General features: G+C 37.9%; 1 protein-coding gene across 3 annotated transcripts in view; it reads left to right on the top strand.

Moving 5' to 3' along the window:
* neto1l (neuropilin (NRP) and tolloid (TLL)-like 1, like) overlaps positions 1-21682 on the top strand; it is a 407478-nt gene that overhangs the window by 255670 nt on the left and 130126 nt on the right. For all 3 annotated transcript variants that reach the window (XM_039754358.1, XM_039754359.1, XM_039754360.1), the window contains exons 5-6: positions 15071-15112; positions 15227-15354. In XM_039754358.1, the coding sequence (XP_039610292.1) occupies positions 15071-15112; positions 15227-15354 (170 nt within the window). The remainder of the gene's footprint in view (positions 1-15070; positions 15113-15226; positions 15355-21682) is intronic.

The raw sequence follows: 21682 nt of genomic DNA on the forward strand, positions 1-21682 counted from the left end.
AATCTCTGCTTGTTTACAGCTCTGATGAAAGATTCTCTTTAATTCCTCTGGTTTTGACATTGGACTGTATTTTGGTTTTTCTTCCACTCATTTTCATTTTTTGACCGTTGTCTTGTGAGTCAGTGCAGTATTGCAGTCGCCTGAGATTTACAATTTTTGTTTTAAACTTTTATATGTTTCTTTTTTCAATTTATTGCTTGTTTTACACTTGCTAATCCTCTGTAAGCTGTAGTAAGCATTTTTAATCGCTTATTTTGCCCCCTTGTTTTTCAAATACTGCTACATGCTATATAAGTAGATGATAAAACTCCCTTAACGTTCACAAGTTTTTCTCTCCTTTTTCCTGCTCATTTCTCCACAAAACGTTGAGTCTCGTAATGCTGATTACTGTAATCACTTCACTCTATTGTTCTGTCATGAACTGTAGCTCTCAGTTATGAAAAAAATAATTTGATATATCCTTTTCTTGTTGACTGATCTTTTAAATGGCGACGTAGTCAGTTTGCCTTCTTTCTCCTTCTTGAGATTTTTATACTGCACCATTGTCTACCATTTTTAATTATGAATTCTTCTCATCAATTGCTATCATAATGGCCTAGAAAGATCAACATCAGGGCAGTAAATAATTACTGAAATATAGAATAGTTCGGGTAACTTGCTTCCTAGGGCGCAAAGCCTACTGATGCTCCCGTCCGAATTTTTCACATATTATATATATTTTGTTAATATTGCACTGTTTATTTATTATATAGATTCTATGTATTTTTGTTTTGCTCTGCTGTGTTGCTGGTGATTGTAGGTGGAAACCCAAGAGGTGGGGCAACCGTCATGTCACTGCTAAAGGACCACCTTCAGCCTTTATAGTGGGTGGGCTGGAGCAAATCCTTTAGTGGCTCATTGTTGTTGGAAGAGTACATTTTTTTAAGAAGTGTTTGATTATCTGGTTCTTGAGTATATTTACCTCTGTGTTTTTTGATTATTGCATTATGTTATGGAGCTAGTTTGCTCTGGTTTGCCTTTTAGGCAAATCCTGCTTGCCTTTGTTAATATTTCTAATAAATTCTCTATTTTTGAAGATTCTGTTCAGAAACTTATTCTTCCTAGCCAAGTAGACTTCTGTTCCCTAGATTGGCATTTTTGTGCGTTTTGTGGCGTTTTGGACATTTAAAATCCAGTTCCTCATTTTGGGACTGAGTAGGCTGAAGCCTTCTTTATGAATATGGAGGTCAGGCTACTTGGGGTGAAGCTTTTTCTAGACAGGCTAAGGAAGGCACTGGCCTGGTTTATGGTTTTTTTTAGGAGGATTCACACACTTTTTTATTATGAATTAAATCTACTCTAAACAAGGTGTGAGTCATTCAAAAAGATGCATAAAGTGTTGCATGGCACCTCTTTAGAAGCCAGAAAAATCTTAGGGACACACTTTCCCGATAAATATATACCTTCATACTGACTTATCAAGCACATTTTAAAAACCAGAACAAAAGCTAACATGTAGCATACACTTAGTCCGCCAGCTTTTACTTGGAGTACATTTCTTTTGGATTTTCAACATGTTGTTACATTAGAATTTATTCTTCTTCTTGTACACGTTGCTTTTATTCTGTACCTGAAATTCCTTTAATGCTCTATTTAACTTTATAAAAAATGGTCTGGGCAAGATCAGAGGTCCTAAATCCCTCAAAATATTTTATGAAAAGTGGCCGCTGAAAGTGAACATAAAGGTGAAAGTGCCTTTAATTTAAGCAACTAGCTGTTGTCTCCATTGTTATTTATGGCTTACAGCTAATTAACTTCTAGTTAATAAAAAGTACCAACTTAAACTTCTTGACAGGTTAGTAAATTAAAATTAAACAAAACAGATAGAATATTAAGAGACTCCGGTGCACTAAAAGTCATGTCAGCAGTAAATGTCTTTCTGTGCCACATGATTATTAATCTTCATGAATGCTCACCAACTTCTCTAGGTACACAGTAGAGTCCATCCTCACTAGCTGTATTATGACCTGGTGTGGCAGTTACTCATCTCAGCACTGCAAAGTACTGAAGGACACAGGGTGGTGAAGTCAGCTCAGAATATCACCTGGACACCTTTGCCTACTGACCCTCAGAAAGTATTCAGACTGCGTAACTATTTTTCACATTTGTTGTGTTGCAGCCTTATGCCAAACTGTATAAATTATATTTTATAAACTGTATAAATAAATATTTTATTTTCAAACCATTAGTTTTGGTTGAGGTGCTTCCCATTCTGATGATGATCATGGAGATGTTTCTACATCTTGTTTTGAAAAAATGGAAAATTCACCTGATTGAACTAATTAGAAAAGGCACACACCTGTCTATAAAATGTCCCACAGTTGACAGGATGTATTGGAGCAAAAATCAAGCCATGAGGTCAGAGGAACTGCCTGCAGAGTTTAGAGACAGCATTAAAGGCTCCCAAGAGCACATTGGCCTCTGTAATTCTTAAATATAAGAAGTTTGGAACAACCATGCTTCATCCTTGAACTGGCCTCAATCCTACCTGGGGAAGGGTAGGAGAAAGACCGTGGTAAGAGAGGTGACCAAGAACCTGATGGCCACTCTGGATGAGCTCCAGAGAACCCGTGTGAAGATGCAGCACTCCACTAATCTGGGTTTAATGACAAAGTGGCAAGATGGCACCTGAAAATCCACTTGAAGATTGCACAAACATGCGTAAAGGACTCTCAGGCTATGGGAAACAACTCTGAAATTTGGTCTTGGTCTGATGAAACCAAGTTTGAAATCAGGATTACATCTAGAGGAAACCAGGTGGTGTTATACTGTGGGGTTGTTTTTCAGCAGCAGGGACTGGGTGACTAGTCATGGTTGAGGGAAAGCTGAACGGAGCAAAGTACAGAGATTGCCTTAATGAACACCTCCTCCAGAGCACTTCAGATCTTATACTGAGCTCAAGATTCAATTTCTAAAAGGACAATGACCTTAAGCATACAGCAAAGACAACACAGCAATAACTTAGGGAGAACTCTGCAAATGGTCTTGAGTAGCCCAGCCAGAGCCCAGTCTTGAACTCAATTAAACATCTATGGAGAGACCAGAAAATAGCTGTCCACTGACAGTCTGTATCCAGCCTGACAGAGAGCTTTAGTGTATCTGTAGAGATGAATGGCTGGAAATCCTCAAATCCAGGTGTGTCCGGCTCCAGGTTGTAATCGCTGCCAAAGATGCTTTAACTTAACACTGAGTTAAAGGTCTGAATACTTACATAAATGGGTTTGATCGTTTTTTTATTTTTAATAAATTTGCAAAAAATTCAAAAAAATCCTGTTTTTGCTTTGTCATTCTGAAGTATTGAGTGCTGTTGAGAGCTGTAAGGGGGAAACAAATTTGAATGATTTTAGAATTAGGCAGCAACATAGCAAAATGTGAAAAAAAGTGAAGTTGTCTGAATGCTTTCTGAAGGACACCACCTTGTCTAACTAAAAAGACTGCCTGAAGAAGGGGCCTGACTTGCCTTGAAAGATTCCATATTGTAATGGCTAATGGCTAACACGGTACAATACCCTAGTACAGGGGTCCCCAACTCCAGTCCTGGAGGGCCCCAATAGCTGCAGGTTTTCATTCTAACCCGTTTCTTAATTATTGACCTGTTTTTGCTTCCTAATTAGCTTCTTTTAAATTAATTTTATTTGATTTGCTCATGAAGACTCAGACCACTTAATTGATTCCTATTCCTGAATTAGCAGCCAAACAGTGGTGAGATACAAAATGAGCCAAAACACAACCAGTAAAACATGACCAACCTTGATGATCAGACCATATATGAAAATAAAGAAAGGAGAAGGTGCCAGGAATGTTGATCTGCTCAGGATCCCAAAACTTTGTAACAGGACCTGTGATCTAAAGAGTCCCGAGTCTGGGCATTGACTGTGTGATGATTACATGTATGACCCCAGTTTTAGGATGACGGAGGGTTTGCATGTGCCAGTGGAACCTGTGAGGCGGACGCCTGGTCCAAGGCTCTTTCCAGACTTCCACCCAGTGGTGCCAGCATAGCCAACCCTGAAATGGATTAAGCAGGTTTGAGAATAATTAAATAATTTAAATAGTACTTAAAATGCAATACTTTTATGACAAATGGCTGGCATAATGCAACTTTAGAAAGGGATTCAAGTTGCAGAAGAGGCCAACTGTCACGAGAGCTGAGTTTTGCTCAAGAAGTGCAGTAAAGCATTTGCTTGAGTGCTGTATGGTCTTGTAATTAAATTAATTGACTGTAGTATTGATTAATAGCTTGAATTGCTGGCAGAAATGGTGTTGATTGTAGCTGTCAGCAAGTATTAATTTAAATGGTGTCACCTGCTTGTGATTAACTACCTGCCAGTATTCAATGCATGTAAACGATTAACAATGAACTCGAGGAATCATGAACAGAAATGTATTGATTAATAGCAGAGATGAATACAGATGAATCTGCTTGGCGTCTTAACATGCGAAGAACTCGGAGGGGGAAAAATGTGACTGAATTTTATCTGCAGGATTTAATTCTCTCTGCATTTTCTCAGCATTTTGGTGGCCGGTAAGGAAAAGAATTCTGCATTACACTGAATTTAAAATGGACATAGCTCCTTGAAATCCAATGGTATCGAGCTCCAGCTAAATCCTTCATTGAAGTAAAAGTCTGAGATTAAAAAGAAGATAAAAAAATTGACAACCAGATTAGAAGACATCAGTTAAAAGTTAATATTTGGAGCCCTTTTGTTTTTTTTCCTCTAGCACAAAGACAAATTGTGAAAAGATCTTTTACAAAGTGTGTGGGAAAGTTTTACAGGCAAAGAAAAATTAACACATGAAATGCAAGCCACACACAGCTTTTGTTCTGCAAAAGTGAGTCCAATGAAAAGATATTGCACGCTTCAGTGTTGCTGTCTTTGGTGTGTTGTCATTAGCTGAGATTGAATTAAAAAATAGGTGAAAACAGCACTGGCTTGATAAGTACACATCTGGCATACTTTCTCATTACCTTGCTACCCTATCTTCCTGTAGAGATTAGCACAGAAATTGAAAAATAAAAAAAGCATTCCGGTTATTTTAGTTCAAGGGGTGGCACACTGGTGCTCTCCCATGGATCTGGAATCCTGAGATCAAACTCCACACCATGTTATTGCGTCTGTAGGTTTTCCATATTCTCCTATTGTCTGTGTGTTGTTTTGCTATGGAGTCTTTGATTTTCTTCCCACATCCCCAAAGACATTAGATTAGAAAGATTAGATAAACTTTATTAATCCCAAGGGGAAATTCACATGCATACAGCAACAGAAACATAAAAACAAGGATATGGAATCACATGACAAATAATACTGCCAATCAATCAGTCAATCAATCAATATGTAATCAATAAATATTGTTAATATATAGTGCCCTGGGAGGAGGCATTGAAATGCCTGGTGGAATGAGCCTGTGGCTAAAAGTGCTCTAAGACAGCGCCTCCTGGAGCTGATGGAGGGGACTTTTCATGATGGTATCCAATTTTTACCACCATCTTCTTTTCCACAACAGCTTCCAGTGTTCGGCCTGTAATGGAGCAGGCTTTCCTGATATATTTGTTCAGGCATTGTGTTTTCTGTTGTGCTCAGTTTGTTTCCCCAGGAGTCTACAGCAAAGAGCATCACACTGGACTGAACTGATAGAACATTTCCAGTAGTTTGCTGCATCTCCTTAGCAAGTACACTCTGCTCTGGCCTTTCTTATGCAGCACCACTGCATTGTCAGGCCAGTCCAGTTTGTCGTCTATATGAACCCCTAGCTCCACTGCACCATTTCCACATCCTCCCCCTGAATGGTGACTGGCACACTTTGGGCCCCTTAGTTCCATCTGAGTGTCATTTAAATGTCACAGAAAACCTGAGTATTGCTGACCATGTCCATCTCTTATCACAGTGTAACTACTGTATTTTCTGATGGATACTTTCAGCAGGATAACATGCCATGTCACAAAGCTCAAATCATCTCAAGCTGACTTCTTGAATATGAAAAGGAGTTCACTGCACTGAAATGGCCTCCACAGTCACCAAATCTCAATCCAATAGAGAACCTTTGAGATGTGGTGGAATGGGAGATTCGCTTTGACAGATCTGCAGCAACTGCGCAATACTATCATGTCAATACAATGAAAATCCCTATAGGAATGTTTCCAGCACCTTGTTGAATCTATGCCATGAAGAATTATGGTAGTTCTGAAGGCAAAAGGGGGTCCGACTTTATACTAGCAAGGTGTACCTACCATATATACTTGCGTTTAAGTTCTCCCTCGGATAAGTCAGGGCTTGACTTTACCATATAATTTCCAGTATTTTATAATGTCAGTTGTATAAGTCGAATGCAGAAATGATTGGTCCACCTGAGAGAGAAACCACGGAGCACACTGCCTTTTTTCCTATGTATTGTGCCTACGTGACCACACGGTAATACCTGAACTATTCCAAAGCGCCGTTTGCACTGATTTGCGTTTTTTTTATCTCACATCCTCATACACCTTTATCATAAGAGCATCCCTTATCTACCATGGAGAGATCAATCAGAAGAAAACATGAACCTGGTTTAAAGGTAAAAGTTGTTGAAGTGGCAAAAGAAATTGGTAACTGCGCTGCTGCAACAAAATTCAATGTAAAAATAAGTGTTGCATTTTTGAACGGGCATATGTCGGAGTCTGATCCTGTGATCGATTTTTCGGGTTTCTAGACCCGACTTATATGTGACTATATACGCTGATGAAGTGGCCAGTGACTCTGTGTGCATGTGTGTGTATATATATATATATATATATATATATATATATATATATATATATATATATATATATAGTGACAGGCGGCTGGGTCCCATGTCCAGCCGGGATGCCCCTTCAACACTAGATCCCGGGGAGCAGCCATGGGATGCACTCTACGTCCCCCGGAACGCTTGGTGGCAGCCCTCCTGGGTTACATCGGGGCAACAGGTGTGGAACTTCAGGACTCAGACCTGTTGGGCTCCATGGCCACCACCCGGAGGAGCTGCATGGGTTAACAAGCCTCTGTGGGCTGGAATGCAGCCACACCCAGAAGTGCAACCTAATTAGGCCAATTACCACCTGGAGCACTTCCGGGAGGGCTACAAAAAGAGCCTGCAGCCGCTACTCAGAAGCCAGAATCGGGAGGAAGAGGACGAGGTTGCCTGGGAGGAGTGGTGCCGCCAGAAGGGTGTGTTTGTGGTGATTAGTTGTGCTTTATTTCAAGTGGTTTTAGAACTGTGTTGTGGCTGGAGGGATTACAGGGAAGACGTGCCCTCCAGAAGAAAAAAATAAAGTCTGTCTTGTACACATACCTCTGTGCCGGGCCAGGCGCAACATAGAGCTTTTATCACTATACTGTATATATATATATATATATATATATAGTGAGCTGGGGGTCTGATCACACCCCAGCAGGTTAAAAAAGACGCTGAAAGACTACCTTCACATTGCTCCCTTGCTTGCTGGGCTGATCTATCACGTGATCTGCACAGTACTTCGCAAACTTAAAAGTCCGAACAGCTCCTGTCAATTTTTGATTGATTGCTTGCTTTTGTCTCTCTCTGACCTTCCCTGCTCCTGACGCGCACTCCTTTGAAGAGGAACACATGTTTGCATTCTTTTAATTATGAGATGGAACTGTCATCTCCGTCTCGTCAAGGAGCACATTTAAACTTTTGAAAAAGAGACATGTTTGTTTGCAGTGTTTGAATAAAGGTTCTGTCTCTACAACCTCCTGTGTTTCTGGGCAAATCTATGACCCAAGCGTGACAATATATTAACCATGAATCACATACTCAAGGACACCAGTGGAATTTAAGGGGAAGTGCATTTTGGACTGAAGCCAGGAACCACTTCTTTATGCAAAGACTAGTGAGTACTAGGAAGAAACTACTGAGATGTGTAGTTCAAGCAGAAACATTGGCAATCTTTAAAAGGTATCTGTATGAGATATTGGGACAGTTCAGCTACTGTATTAGCTAGCTCAATGGGAAGTGAATGGTGTTCTCTTGTTTGTCAAATTTCTTATGTTCTGTGCTCTGTGCAGTTGTTGCCTTATTTTCCATGGACTTGGTTGACCCCAGTTTCTTTGCAGACTGCCCGTATTTTTTCCACTTGTCTTCTTTAAAGTTCTATCTATCTATCTATCTATCTATCTATCTATCTATCTATCTATCTATCTATCTATCTATCTATCTATCTATCTATCTATCTATCTATCTATCTATCTATCGCCACTTCCTCCATTGTATTCTGTCTTCTGCTCTTCCGTTCATTTCTTGGTATGATTTATCATCTTTCAGATAATATCCTGCCTTGGCCTCCTTCTTGATTTCTTTCCCTCAGGCATATACTCCAACACTATTTTCATCAATCCATTTCCTCTTACTACACAGTTTTGTTACTTTCTCCTCACTATTTCTGGCATGCTCCTTTTCTCATCAGTCCTTTCCATCTTTTTTCATTGGATAATGTATCCATCCAACTGATCTTTTCCATTGCATTAGAGACAAAAAAAAATTGAAGCTCCATGGTGCTTGGCGAGAGCATATCCTGGAACTCTGCTGTCAGAATCAAGAAGCAGGAATAGGCCATTGTTAGGTAACATTTCCAGTGTAGTGAGATTTTCTTTTAGAGAAAACACAGTAATGTGTATGATTCTACTGTATATTTTTTGTGTTACAAAACTAGGTTCAAAATAAATCACCCCCCCACCCATTTTTTTGTGTTTTCATGTGGAAAATGTGCAGTATGTCATGTTTTTAAAAAATTCACTACACTCCTCCATGGTAAACAAGAGGTATGAACTGATTTTATTGGGTTGTCATAAGGCTTTAGGGAACAATATTCCTTGTTTTCTACTCCAAAACTTTGTAAACACCAAAAAAACTCCTTTTAGGAAGTTTTATATTGGAGAGTTGTGAAATCTCTTGCAAAAAGTTTTATTGTCAGTTTTGTGAAATGGTATGCAAATGGAAGCTTGCTTTGTCCACTCCTCACTCTTTATCATAGCCTGTTACAGGATTAATTTCTGCCCTGGTTCACTGCCACATTCTCACTGAAAAGGCAGGTTGAGAAAACTGAAGGAATGGCAAATTGTTTATTATTTAGGAAAAATATTTTTGTAACCATAATTGAATTTTAAATTGCATTTGTAGAAGTGATTAGATTGTCAGTAAAGTGTATACTTCGTGCTATGATGGCAGCTTACTAACTTAAATGACAATGCAAAATGATGAATATACTGGTAGTTTAGGCATGTTTTTCTTTAGCTATCACTGAATTTTTATAGCACAATAAAAGCAATACTGTAATATAATTTAATAATAGCTTGATACCATTTACGTATATATTTTTATAATAATAAAACACAAATATTGTATTTTATCATATTGTACAGATTGAGATTTTTGTTCTTTTGTTGTTCGTTTTGCTTATTTCTGTTAAAAAAACTATTTTTGATTCCCATGATCTCCCTGCTTGCTAATGTTTCCATTATTCATTGTTAATTTGGATTGTTTTCGTTTTAATTTTCTTTTAAAATCCTAATGTTAGTGTTGTAGACTCTGCTCTGAGATTTTCCAGGTAAGGAAGGCGTACTCACTTAAGGTGGCACTGAAGAGCGGTCACTTGCACATACAAGTAAGAATTTCATTGTAATCTGGACACATGACAATACTGACCTTATAAACCTATTCATAAAATCTCAGTATCTTCGTTTGTTTCCATTGTAAGATAAAAGAGACAGACAGTAATAAAGTGTTAAGGGCACCAAATGGCGATTGCCATACAATTGGATGAAAATGATGAAAAAGACAGCTGACAAAAATAGCAGTTATTACTGCAATGTATCGTTTTGCAGATGCAAGTTCATAGACTGAGTATATTTGGTGGCAGCGCTTTTATTAAGGCAGTCCAAAAGGAAGGGGTGGGATGAGTTTTCCAGAACTGGAAGTGATGTCACTGTTCCTCATGCTGTTGTTGTTCTGGTCTGGAGGCAAAAGGAAAGGAGAGGCATTAGTTGACATCACCAACCCTAAACCAGCAGATGAGCTCTGAATTTGTCTCCCAAACACACGTGTCACACCATTTAACACGCCTTCCATGTTTCCAAATCTTCTAGAAGTTTTAAGATCTGAAGATGTCCTTAGGGTAAAACCAGTGCTCCATTCTTTTGCCACCTTTCAATCCCACTGCCACTGTGGCGATCTTCCGTGGCACCTTTCATACAGCTGTACATCTCCCACACACACTAATTGCCTTCTGCTTCATGCCATGTCAGTGGTAACACCACCTGTGCTCACCACTCATTACGGTGATCCAAAGCAGGGTTTTCTGTAAACCTCTATGCAGCCACGCACCATGGCCAGTGGATTTTAGCAGTACCTTACCTCAAAGTGCTTGCAGGTTAATGTTGTATACTGTATCTGCACCCACCTCTCCATTTTCCACTTTCCACATAAAGATAAATGTTACAGATGAGATGCAAAGTTTTCTAGTAATGATGTACAGTAAAATTTATTGGTTCTGAAACACATCCTGTGTTGCATTTTTTTTTTGCAAATGAAAACAATTTTTTGGGAAGTTCAGTTTCACTTAAATTGTTTAGATCATTACTAGCCCCCCTTCAAGAATGTTTTAAAAAAAGAAAAAGTACTATTTACTAGAAAACACAAACCATCTTATCTGATGTATAGTCTAGCTGAACTCAACTGAAGTTTATTATCATGTGTATTTCGTATGATGGAATTCTTACTTGATGTTGTCAATCGACAGCTATTTTCAGGTCTTTCCAGAGAAGTTCAATTGGGTTCAAGTCTTGGCTGTGGCTGGGCCACTCAAGGACATTCCCAGAGTTGACCATAAGCTACTTCTGTGTTGTCTTCACCTTGTGCTTAGTATTATTGTCCTGTTTGAAGGTGAAGTTTGGCCCAGACCAGAGTGCTCTGAAGCAGGTTTTTTTTTTATTAAGGATATGTCTGTATTTTGCTCCATTCAGATTTTACTGACTAGTCTCCCAGTCCATGCTTCTGAAAAACAACCCCACAGCATGATGCTGCCATGACCATGTGTCATCATTGGAATGATATTGCACAGATGATTAGCAGTGTGTGGGTTCTTCCAGATGTGATGCTTAGAACTAAGGCCAAAAAGTTAAATCAGTCCAAAGAATCTTGTTTGTTACAAGAACAAGAACATTTATTTCTAAGCACATTTTCATACAAATGATGTAGCTCAAATTGCTTTATCACTAGAATTACCAGAGCATACGAAAAAAACTCGAAGATCCGTCCCACCTTAAATCACTTCTCACCTCTCCTTCAGCATCTTTTGTCCTTTAAATGTGTTGATAAGCAGCAAGCAGTCTGCTATCACATCCCCCACCGGCACACAGTTTTCTCAGCTCAGCATAGAGTGAGAAGTCAAGCAAAATCACACCTTTTATAAATACTATATTGTTATTTGGAACACATGCATTTCATGTGTGTTCAGTGTCTACAACGATCTATGTACACACATTGTTAAAAAAGAAACATTTTTCATGTTTTAGTAATAATTGACAAAATGTAGGCATGAAGTTTATAATGTGTGAAGCCTGAAGTCCAAATATCAAAGAAACACTTTCACAAAAGGTACAAATATAACAGAACATGTGCGCTTTTATTAAAAAATATAACTGCAGAAAAACAACACGCGTTAGGGTGCGACATTGACACACATTTACTACAACTTCTTTGGTGGTGCAACGGTATCAGCTGTTGACTGGTAATTGAAACTTCATGGGTTCGATCCCTGACAAGTCCGTTTTGAGAAGTGAGCTGCTTTTATTCTTACTATTTTAGAATAAAAACATACATTTGATTTCAGTCTGTAACAGCCAGTGTAAATGTATAAAAACTCGTAAAGGTTAGCTTTGTTTTTTTTTTTTTATTATTCAGTTTCATTCTCTCAGTTGCGTTCACTGCCCTATATCTGACACAGCTGTTTTCACATAAAGACGCGCTATAGCTCTGTAGGAAGTTTTTTAAAGTGCTCCACCGTATTAGCCTGGTGAATTCCTATTGGCAGGCTATTCCAGATTTTAGGTGCATAACAGCAGAAGGCCGCCTCACCACTTCTAAGATCTAAGGTTACAATTTGGAGTGTAAGCTGAAAGACATTCCAAAATTTAAGATGGAGCAGATTATTTAAGGCTTTGTAAACCATAAGCAGTATTTTAAAGTCAATTCTAAATGACACAGGTAACCAGTGTAGTGACATCAAAACTGGAGAGATGTGCTCGGATTTTCTTTTCTTATTTAAGATTCCGGCAGCTGCATTCTACTCTCATTGCAATTGATTGATGTCTTTTTAGGTGGTCCTGAGAGGAGTGCGTTACAGTAATCTAGCCGACTGAAAACAAAAGTGTGAACTAATTTCTCAACATCTTGCAAAGTTGTAAGAGGTCTAACTTTTGCTATATTTCTTAAGTGAAAAAACGCTGTCCTAGTGATCTGATTAATATGTGATTTAAAATTCAGGTCAGAGTCAATAGTTACCCCTAAATTCTTTACATCCATCTTGACTTTTAATCCTAATGGATCAAGTTTATTTCTAATAACCTCATTATATCAGTCTGAGAATACTTTAGGTGCCTTTTTATAAACTCTAAATGGGCTTTCATGTATCGTCTGGCTACTCTGTCATAAATCCAGATCATTGGACTGTTGTGGTGATGGTTGTATGTCTGTAAGTTTCTCCCACCTCCATAGAGATTCTCTGGAAATTGAGTTCTTGAGTGCCTCACTTACCATGAAACTTTTCCTATGATTGCTCATTTTGCCTGGGTGACCTGCTTTAGGAAGAGTCCTGGATGTTCCAGACCTTCTCCATTTAAGAATTATGAAGATCACTATGCTCTTCAGAACCTTCAGTGCTGCAGGAACATTTGCAGCCTTCCCAAGATCTGTGGCTCCACATTATTCTGTTGATAAACTCTGTAGGTAGTTCCTTTGGCCTCTTGGCTTGATTTTGCTGAGATACGCAGGGTCAACTGTAGGACCTTCTATAGACAGGCGTGTGCCTTTCCTAATCAGGTCCAATCAATTGAATTGACCTAGGTGATCTCCAAACCAGGTGTAGAAACATCTCAGTGAAGATCAATAGAATGGGATGCACCTGAGCCATATTTCAAGTGTCAAGGTAGAGGGTCTGAATAATTTGAAAAATTCCTAAAATTTTGTTTTTCATTTTGTCATTCTGGGGTATTATGTTATTTTTGATGAGAAAAATGAATGTAAACGATTTTATCACAAGGCTGTAACATAAAAAATGTGAATAAGTGAAGGGGTCTAAATACTTTCTGAAGGCTATTTAGTTAGCAGTATTACTTTAAGAATCAATAGTGATAGGGTGTGAAAACAGTTGGTAACTTTTATACATCAATTGTGAACAATTTATGCTGCATATGATAAAGATTTGATTTCCTCTTAACTCCTACCCTGCAGTCCAAGAGTCAGACTAGTTGCTCTTCTCTGGACTTTTTCCATTGCTGTTATGTCCTTTTTGTAATATGGACACCAAAACTGCACACGGTACTCCAGATGAGGCCTCACCGATTATTATAATGCTTAATCATAACCTCCTTTGTTTTAAACTCCAGACATTGTGCTATATAACCTAAAATTCTTTAAACCTGCTTAATGGCTTCCAAACACTGTCTGGATGTTGATAGTGACGAGACCACTACAACTCCTCTTTCTTCCTGTAGGGGTACTTTCAAAATTCAGACTTCTATTAATAAATAACATGTATTAATAAGAGTACGTATAAGTTTATGCGACAGTTGTACTAAGTTGCCAAGTAAGTAAACATATCTGGCACCACCTATGTGCCAATCAGGTACTATGTACATGCATCATCTTTGAGGCAAGAAAAGAGAGAAACAGAGAATCACATATTCCTTTATGTTGGAGTTTTACTAGATCGGTAAGTATATATGTCCAGTACCGCCATATCAGTCAGAAACTATGTACCAGTGGTCTCCATCTCCGGTCCTGGAGGGCCCCAGTGGATGCAGGTTTTCATTCTAACCCTTTTCTTAATTAGTGACCTATTTTAGCTGCTAATGAACTTCTTTTAATTAATTTTAATTGACTTGTTTTTTAAGATTTGTTCTTCTGAATTGCTTCATTTCTTTCCTTAAAAGGCACCCAAACAGAAATGAAATGTGAAGTGAGTGAGCCAACAGAAGACCAACTAAGTCAGGGCCTCTAAACTCCAACCTATTGCTTCATTAGGCTCTGATTCTTGTTGTTAATTAAACTCGTTCTTTAATTCCATGGCTTGTTGCTGCTCTCATTGTGCAATAGCAGACATTTCCAAAATTGTTGATTTACTCTTTGCTGAGAAAAGTGTCGAAATGTTTTGTGGACCTGTGCAGATCAGCATTTCTGAGACCTTCACCTTTCTTTCTTTTCAGATATGGTATGATGGACAATATTGGTCATGTTTTGCTGGTTGTGTTTTGGCTCATTTTGTATCTCATTATTGTTTGGCTGCTAATTAACGAAATTAATCAATTAAAATCAATTCAAAAAAAGTTAATTAGCAACAAAAACAGGTCACTAATTAAAAAAAGGATTAGAGTGAAAACCTGCAACCACTGGGGGCCCTTTAGGACCGGAGTTGGGGACCCCTGCTATATATGTTCTACATGCTAGCGTATTACTACGTCTTGAGTACCACTCATGTTGCATCTTGCGTTATGAATATTTTAAATTTTTTTGCAAAGTGAAACTTTCAGTTTGTGTGATTACTTTCACTCACCTTTTCTTACAAAGCAACTTCTGCATTGTGACTTTGAGACAGTGTTGAAGACCTCTGAAAAAGAATGGCCCAAGAATAGAAATCGGGTCCCTGGAGCTCTGAAGGCAAAACACTTTAAAAAAAATAACATAACTCCTACAAAACTGTTAACATATAATCATTTATATAATCAAATTAGTATTTTATTCATAGCTATTTTCTTTACTAATGCTCATTTTTATCTTGCAGATCCTGACTTTAAAGACCTTGGAGCCCTAAAACCTTTGCCAAGTGAGTAAATACTAAATACATATATCCACTGCATGTCTTTGACTGTTTTTAATACCTTTAAAGTAAACTTTAAAGGATTTCCTACTTCTCATGTACTTTTCTTCTGTGGTACAGTTTGTGAATTTGAAATGGGAGGACCAGAGGGTATTGTTGAATCTCAGCAAATCACCAAAGAAGGGAAAGCCTTAGAAACGGAAGCAGTTGACTGCAAATGGTTCATTCGAGCTCCCCCAAAATCAAAGGTCTGTTCTCTTTTATAATTTTATTTTTTTATTATTCCCCTCTGGTTAGCATGAATAATTTGTTTTTTAAATGGTTAAGATGGAAAGTGTGATTTTTCTTTTATTGTAATTTCCAGAGTGTTTTAATAAATGGTAAATGGACTTTTACAGTTTATGTGATTTTATGGTGGCTAATATTTAAAAGCATTTTTGGCTTAAGTGGAAAGAAAATTCAGAAAATCACTGCTGAGTTATGAGGATGAGTATTGATGTTCTGCCAGGACTGAATTAAGACGGGGGTCAGGCTGAGGCTACATTCTTAATGGGGTCACTCAGTGATTTCTTTTTGTTGTTGTTGTTGTTTCTCTTTTCATAAGGAATAAATACAAAGTTAATACATTAACTGTGGCTGGTCAAGCTTTTTTGCATCTTAGAATGTTTATCTTTATGTTTTTATGGCTTTGTTTGTGACTTATTTAAACGTAATCCAAATAATCCATCTAAAGAGCCACATTTTAAATTAACCAGTTACACTTGTTTGTAGTGCATAAACAATTTAAAACAACACTGCATTTCACTTGAATGTAATTAACAGCCATGAATTTTTCATGTTTAACACAATGTAGGGAATATTTAAATGTACAGACAACTTATATTTATTTCAATAGCGGCCCCAAGCATTCCTGGTACATAATTACATCCCTAGGAAGCAAAGCACAGAAACACTGTGGTAAAAAAAAAATGGTACAGGAGACATTTAAATCAGCTATCCTCCCAGTGTGCCATTAGCATTTTAAACATTTAGTTGCCATAATTAGACCTCTCCATCCATGCAGTTTTGGAATCCACATTTTCTTACACAGGAATGTACTGTAGAGGACCAGAATCTCTCCCAGCAGAAATGGATGCAATGCAAGAGTTAATCCTGCATGGAAGGTCCCTCATATAAGGACAATTTCAACTCTCTTGTTCACTTATTTTAGACTTTCTGTAGTTATTAGTTTTGATCGGTTCAAGAGCGCAGACCGAACATGAAATCTCCACATAGACAGTTGAAATGATCAGCAGTCTTCATTAAATTTTTGTAGGTTTTCCTCAACACATTTTCAATAAGTATGTGTCCATTAAGGGGTTCTAAGCATTTCTCATTTTATAAAAATTTAAAATATTTTTTGTTTTGCCACAACTTTAGTGACCCACTCATCTGAATTAAGCCATGTGAGGCCTTCCTAAATAGCCAGAGAAGCAGGCCTGAGACCCTCCAGCTAGCCCAGAGGATGTGAATCGAAGGTGCCACCTAGCTCCCACTTGAGTGACTGTGTTATGTGCAAAGCAAATATGTCCCACATAGTTCCAAAAATGTATTCTAAAGGATGAAACACTGTAAAAAAAACCCTGGTTGTTAACACAGAGGGCCATATGGAATCTTCAGAAATACGTAAAAACATTTATTTCTCAATACAATGCTCTAAACCAGGGGTGCTCACACTTTTTTGGCTAGCGAGCTACTTTTAAAATGACCAGGTTGAAATGATCTACCTACATTAAAAATGCTGAGTATACTTTATACATAAAATATATGTTGCTGTACCTTGCAAAACTGAATAACCTTTATGGCACAATAACAATTCAATACATATATGGTCACTACAGTATTTGGATTTAATAATCTTCATGTGGGAAAAGGCTGACTAAATAAGTAGAGCCGAATAATGCAATCAAGGAGATAGCTCTTGGAAGGACTTCTTATGCTTAATGATCGAGTGACTCACCCAGAACGATTCTTCGGTGTGTCTGCCTTAGCTTTTGAATTCAGCCGAGTGAAAAATGACGGCTGTCCGATTAACTGCGATTTTAGTTCCCTCTCCTTTCTCTTTGTCAGATCGCTTTTTGGAATGAAGTCAGTTTCATAGTTTTTATGTACAGTTTGAAAGTGCCTTTCCACATTTTCCTTCTTTGGAATAGCAATGATAGATTGACAGATCAGACAAACGCACTTCAATTGTGACATTGTGAGAAAAAACATCCTCTTCCAATTCCACATCCAGCCCATACCCTTCCCAAACAAGTCGATATAAATTGGAAGGCTTACTAGATCACAGCCAGAGTTTTGCAGTAGCTCGCGCGTTTGATCGTGCGTGCGGGATGACCAGTGTGTTAGAAGAAATGATCTCAGACTGGCCGCCCTGTATGTCAGTCAAGTAGAAAATGCCATAGGGAGGATATATGATAGACAAACGTTTAAAAAAATTATTTTTGAATTCAACGCAATCTACCTGCACTACCTTTCTGATCTACCGGTCGATCGTGATCGACGTCTTGGGCACCCCTGCTCTAAACAAAAAGCAAGCTCCATAGAGCATAAAAGGCAAAGGAGATGCCAGAGCAATAAGTCAACTTATGGCTAATTATGTCCCAATACAGAATCCAAGAGGTAAAGTCACAACAATAGTACAGGTTTAAAACTCCAGAAGAATAACAAAAGCACAAAAATAAACACAGGAGAACTCACCGCATGAGAAGGGCATTCAGATGAACCACAACAAACTGTGGGTTGTCCCCACTTTTATACTCCCAAGGGGCAGCCCTTGGCAGTGATGGGTAGGTGGCCCCACCTCTTAGGAAACCACCCACAAAACACAAGGCACATAACATAAGCATAAGGAATAAAGCAAATAAAAACCAAAGTAATGTTAACACAAATCAAAGATTCGACAATGAAGAAAAAAGACATAAAACAAAAATATGAAATACAACAGTCTGGCTGTAGTCTACACCAATGTAAAATGTGCTTAACTCTCAAAGTTCAAAAATATTCTTTGAAATATCCCAAAATACCTTCAAAATTATTCACTAGGGAGAGTATCACGACCACTCCTTGGTAGAACAGAGAAAGGCAACAATCTTTATAAAAGTACAATTTAATAACACAAATTTCAAAAATCAAAGAAGAAGGGAAAAAGTATTTGCCAACAAGCCCAAACCACTGGTTAGAAAACAGAGCCCCTTAAGCAAAAGCAAACGAGTTAAAAGACAGTAAATACAAAGAATTAGTAATACCAAAAAAGGAGAAACTCGCCAAACACCAAGGGTATACAATGAACAGTGAGAGACTATAATTCCCATGAGCCTTTAAAGGTTTGGAAGCATTTCCTCAAAAGTGATGGACACGTTGCTCCACGTCTTGGGAATCCACCCACAAAAAAAAATGGACATGGCAGAACAAGCATGCACACATAAAAAACAAACAATAAACAAAACTGATACAAAAATATACAGCTATATACCTATAAATAATAAACATGAATAACATTAACATAAATGATAATAACCAAAGGACCATTTATATATATATATATAGATACACACGGTACTAAAGGTTGAACACATGCCAGAGTCACAGTCACTACTATGAAGGAGCCCCAGTCGTGTTTTCCTGCCAAACTTCGCTGAATGATGCATTGACTGAAAGTCTTCAGTGTTAATGTGGCAGATAGAGGACATGCAACATTGTCCATAATGACATTGAGTTTTGTTTTAATTCTCTCCTTTGCTGCTACCTCCAGAGAGTCCAGAGTGAGTTCCATAACCCTTTAAATTACCTTTTAACTTGCTAGGCTTCTCTTGGGGTTACTAGCCTTGCACACCACAGCACAGAAAATCATTGGATTCTGAAAGACGTGAATAACGTCAGTACCCACATTAAAGGAACGCAGCCTCCTAAGGGAAAAGAGCCTGCTCTGCCCTTTCTTATATAGTTCCTCTGTGTCATGAGACCAGCCCAACATGTCATTGATGTGAACTACGAAGTACTTCTAGGAGTGCACTCCCTGGATAGTGACTGAGTTTAGAGGCTTCTTGGTGCAGTCAAAGTTAATAACCAGTCCCTTGGTTTTGGTGATGTTAAGTTTCAGACAGTTCTTTTTGCACCAACAAATATAGTTGTCCACCGGACTCCTCTCCTTTGTCTCATTCCCTTATCAATACACCACATAAGTGCAGAATCATCTAAGAATGTCTGTAAGTGACATGATCTGGTTTAGATTCCAGCCTATTTAATTCTGAGCATTACTTCTCCCTATACAATTTCAAAATCACTATGTTCCTCCTTAGTAGTCCCTGTTACTTCACATGTGAAAACTGCAGAAAAATGCAAGTTTAAAGCATTTGTTTCTTCATTCTCTCTATATTTTAATCCCCTTTACTGTTCCTGATGCAGTTCACTTCCTTCTTGATTGTTCTTTTACTACTAAAATACTGAAAGAATTCCTTTGGGCCATCTTTCACCTTATCTACAGTTTTCCTCTCCAACGGCCTTTTAGATTCCCTAATATCATTCTTTATGGCTGCCCCCATACTCTCTCATGCCCTACACTTAGCACTGGAGTTATTAGTCTTGTACAACTTACACAGCTGTTTTTTCCTTTGCAGCTTCTTTTTTATCTCTATTTTTATCTAATGTGGAATTTGTGTTTTTTTAATTCACTTATTAATTTCCAATTTTGGGATGCACCTGTCCTGCATTATTTGTAAAATGTTTTTAAACAAGTTTCACTGCTCCTTGTCTGTTTTTTACTCTTAAAAGCTTATGCCAGATTATTGTTTTTATACTTTGTTGCATCTGTTCAAAATTTGCCCTACCAAAGTTAAACATAACAGTTTTGGTCTTTGTATCCACACTCTGCATAAACACAGAGAACTGTATTATATTATGGTCACCACTTGATTCTATCTTAATTATCACAAAATATTAAATCTAGACAGACTTGGGTACGTACTTGGGTGATTTAACATACAGCGTTAAAAAGCTGTCACTAATTACGTCTAAAATATCCTCTTGTTCTGTGGTGGGCTGGCACCCTGCCTGGGGTTTGTTTCCTGCCTTGTGCTCTATGGTGGCTGGGATTGGCTCCAGCAGACCCACATGACCCTGTAGTTAGGATATAGCGGGTTGGATAATGGATGGAAATCCTGTTCTTGTGCTCCGCTATTTGTAAAGTTAGCTCAGTTAATATTTAGGTAATTAAAGCCCCCATGACTATAATGTCCAATTAATGTCTGAACTTGCATTTTGAATATTACTAACAAGATGAACATTAAAACTACTGACTGCACTCCTAAAATAAGACCTAATACTTTCTAGTCAAATCCAGACGTCCTCACTATGATGTGGCTCATTATCCAGTTCAACAAAAAGTCAATGTAAAGGTGATTTACTACAAAACACATTTAAATTAATAACTTTAAAGCAAAAAGCAATTGTTGAAAGTTAATGAAGCAATTTTTCTTACATCAAGAAGATGGCTTGTCTTGCTTGTTGTGCCTGGAGGCTTTGTGGTGTAATTGGAGGAAGAATAATTAGTAGAAGTATGCAAGATTTTTATTGTCTTCTCCTGAAAAAGAAACTTTAACCACTTCTTAAAGAGCTTCATCAACATATAAGTGAAGAAGCACTGCAGTAATGTAGAAAGATGTGTGTGTAAAGCCTACCACACACACACAGTTTTTGATGTGTGTAATTTGTACAATTTGTATCTGTTAACTTTATTTTATTACGTATTGCTATTCAATTCCATTCACATTTTTCCTCACTTTTTAACACCTTTTATAATTACAAAAAAATGTGTTTTACTTGTCTTCTACTGTAAGATTGTTCCTTAATTTCTCAGAGTCATTGATTTGTTACCAGGGAAAAACATTTACAAGTAATCATTTATATATGTGAAATATGCTCTAGCAGACAACCCTATAATGGGATCCCCCAGTAAATATACATACAAACACCACAATAATGCACAATAAGTAATGAAAGTCTTTTAAAAAGAATGCTAAACATCAGGCCACGTTATAAGGATTTTCTGAAACATCCCCTTGACGTAATGAAAACATTCTAGCAGGAAGGTTATTTGCAACACACCCTGGTTTGAGCTACAAGGTATGAACAGAAATGGAATGTCTCATTCTCCAAGGAAATAGATGTGGTCATGTCTCTGGTTCCCTCTCTAAGAGGTTAGGGCGAGCCAAACAAACAATGATATCTCAGGCCACCATTGTCAGCTCCTGGGCTGGCTCTGCATTACCTTGAAGAGGGTTTAGATGACTCAAACTACTGCATGCTGGCTGTGCTTATAACAGAAGTATACCCCCATTAGGTCTGCAGCTTGACGTTCCATCCATCCAGCATTATTGACGAGGCTAGACATACATTTTGATGGTATCTCTGTCCATTGCTAGGCTTTTTCAAGAACCTTCATACCATACCAATTTAACTTAGTTATTCAACCAACTACACACGTCTTTATAATTCATTCATCCATCTTCTGAACGACCTTATCCCGGGTAGGGTCAG

The sequence above is a fragment of the Polypterus senegalus genome, chromosome 5, assembly GCF_016835505.1.
Source record: "Polypterus senegalus isolate Bchr_013 chromosome 5, ASM1683550v1, whole genome shotgun sequence".
Taxonomy (NCBI): domain Eukaryota; kingdom Metazoa; phylum Chordata; class Cladistia; order Polypteriformes; family Polypteridae; genus Polypterus; species Polypterus senegalus.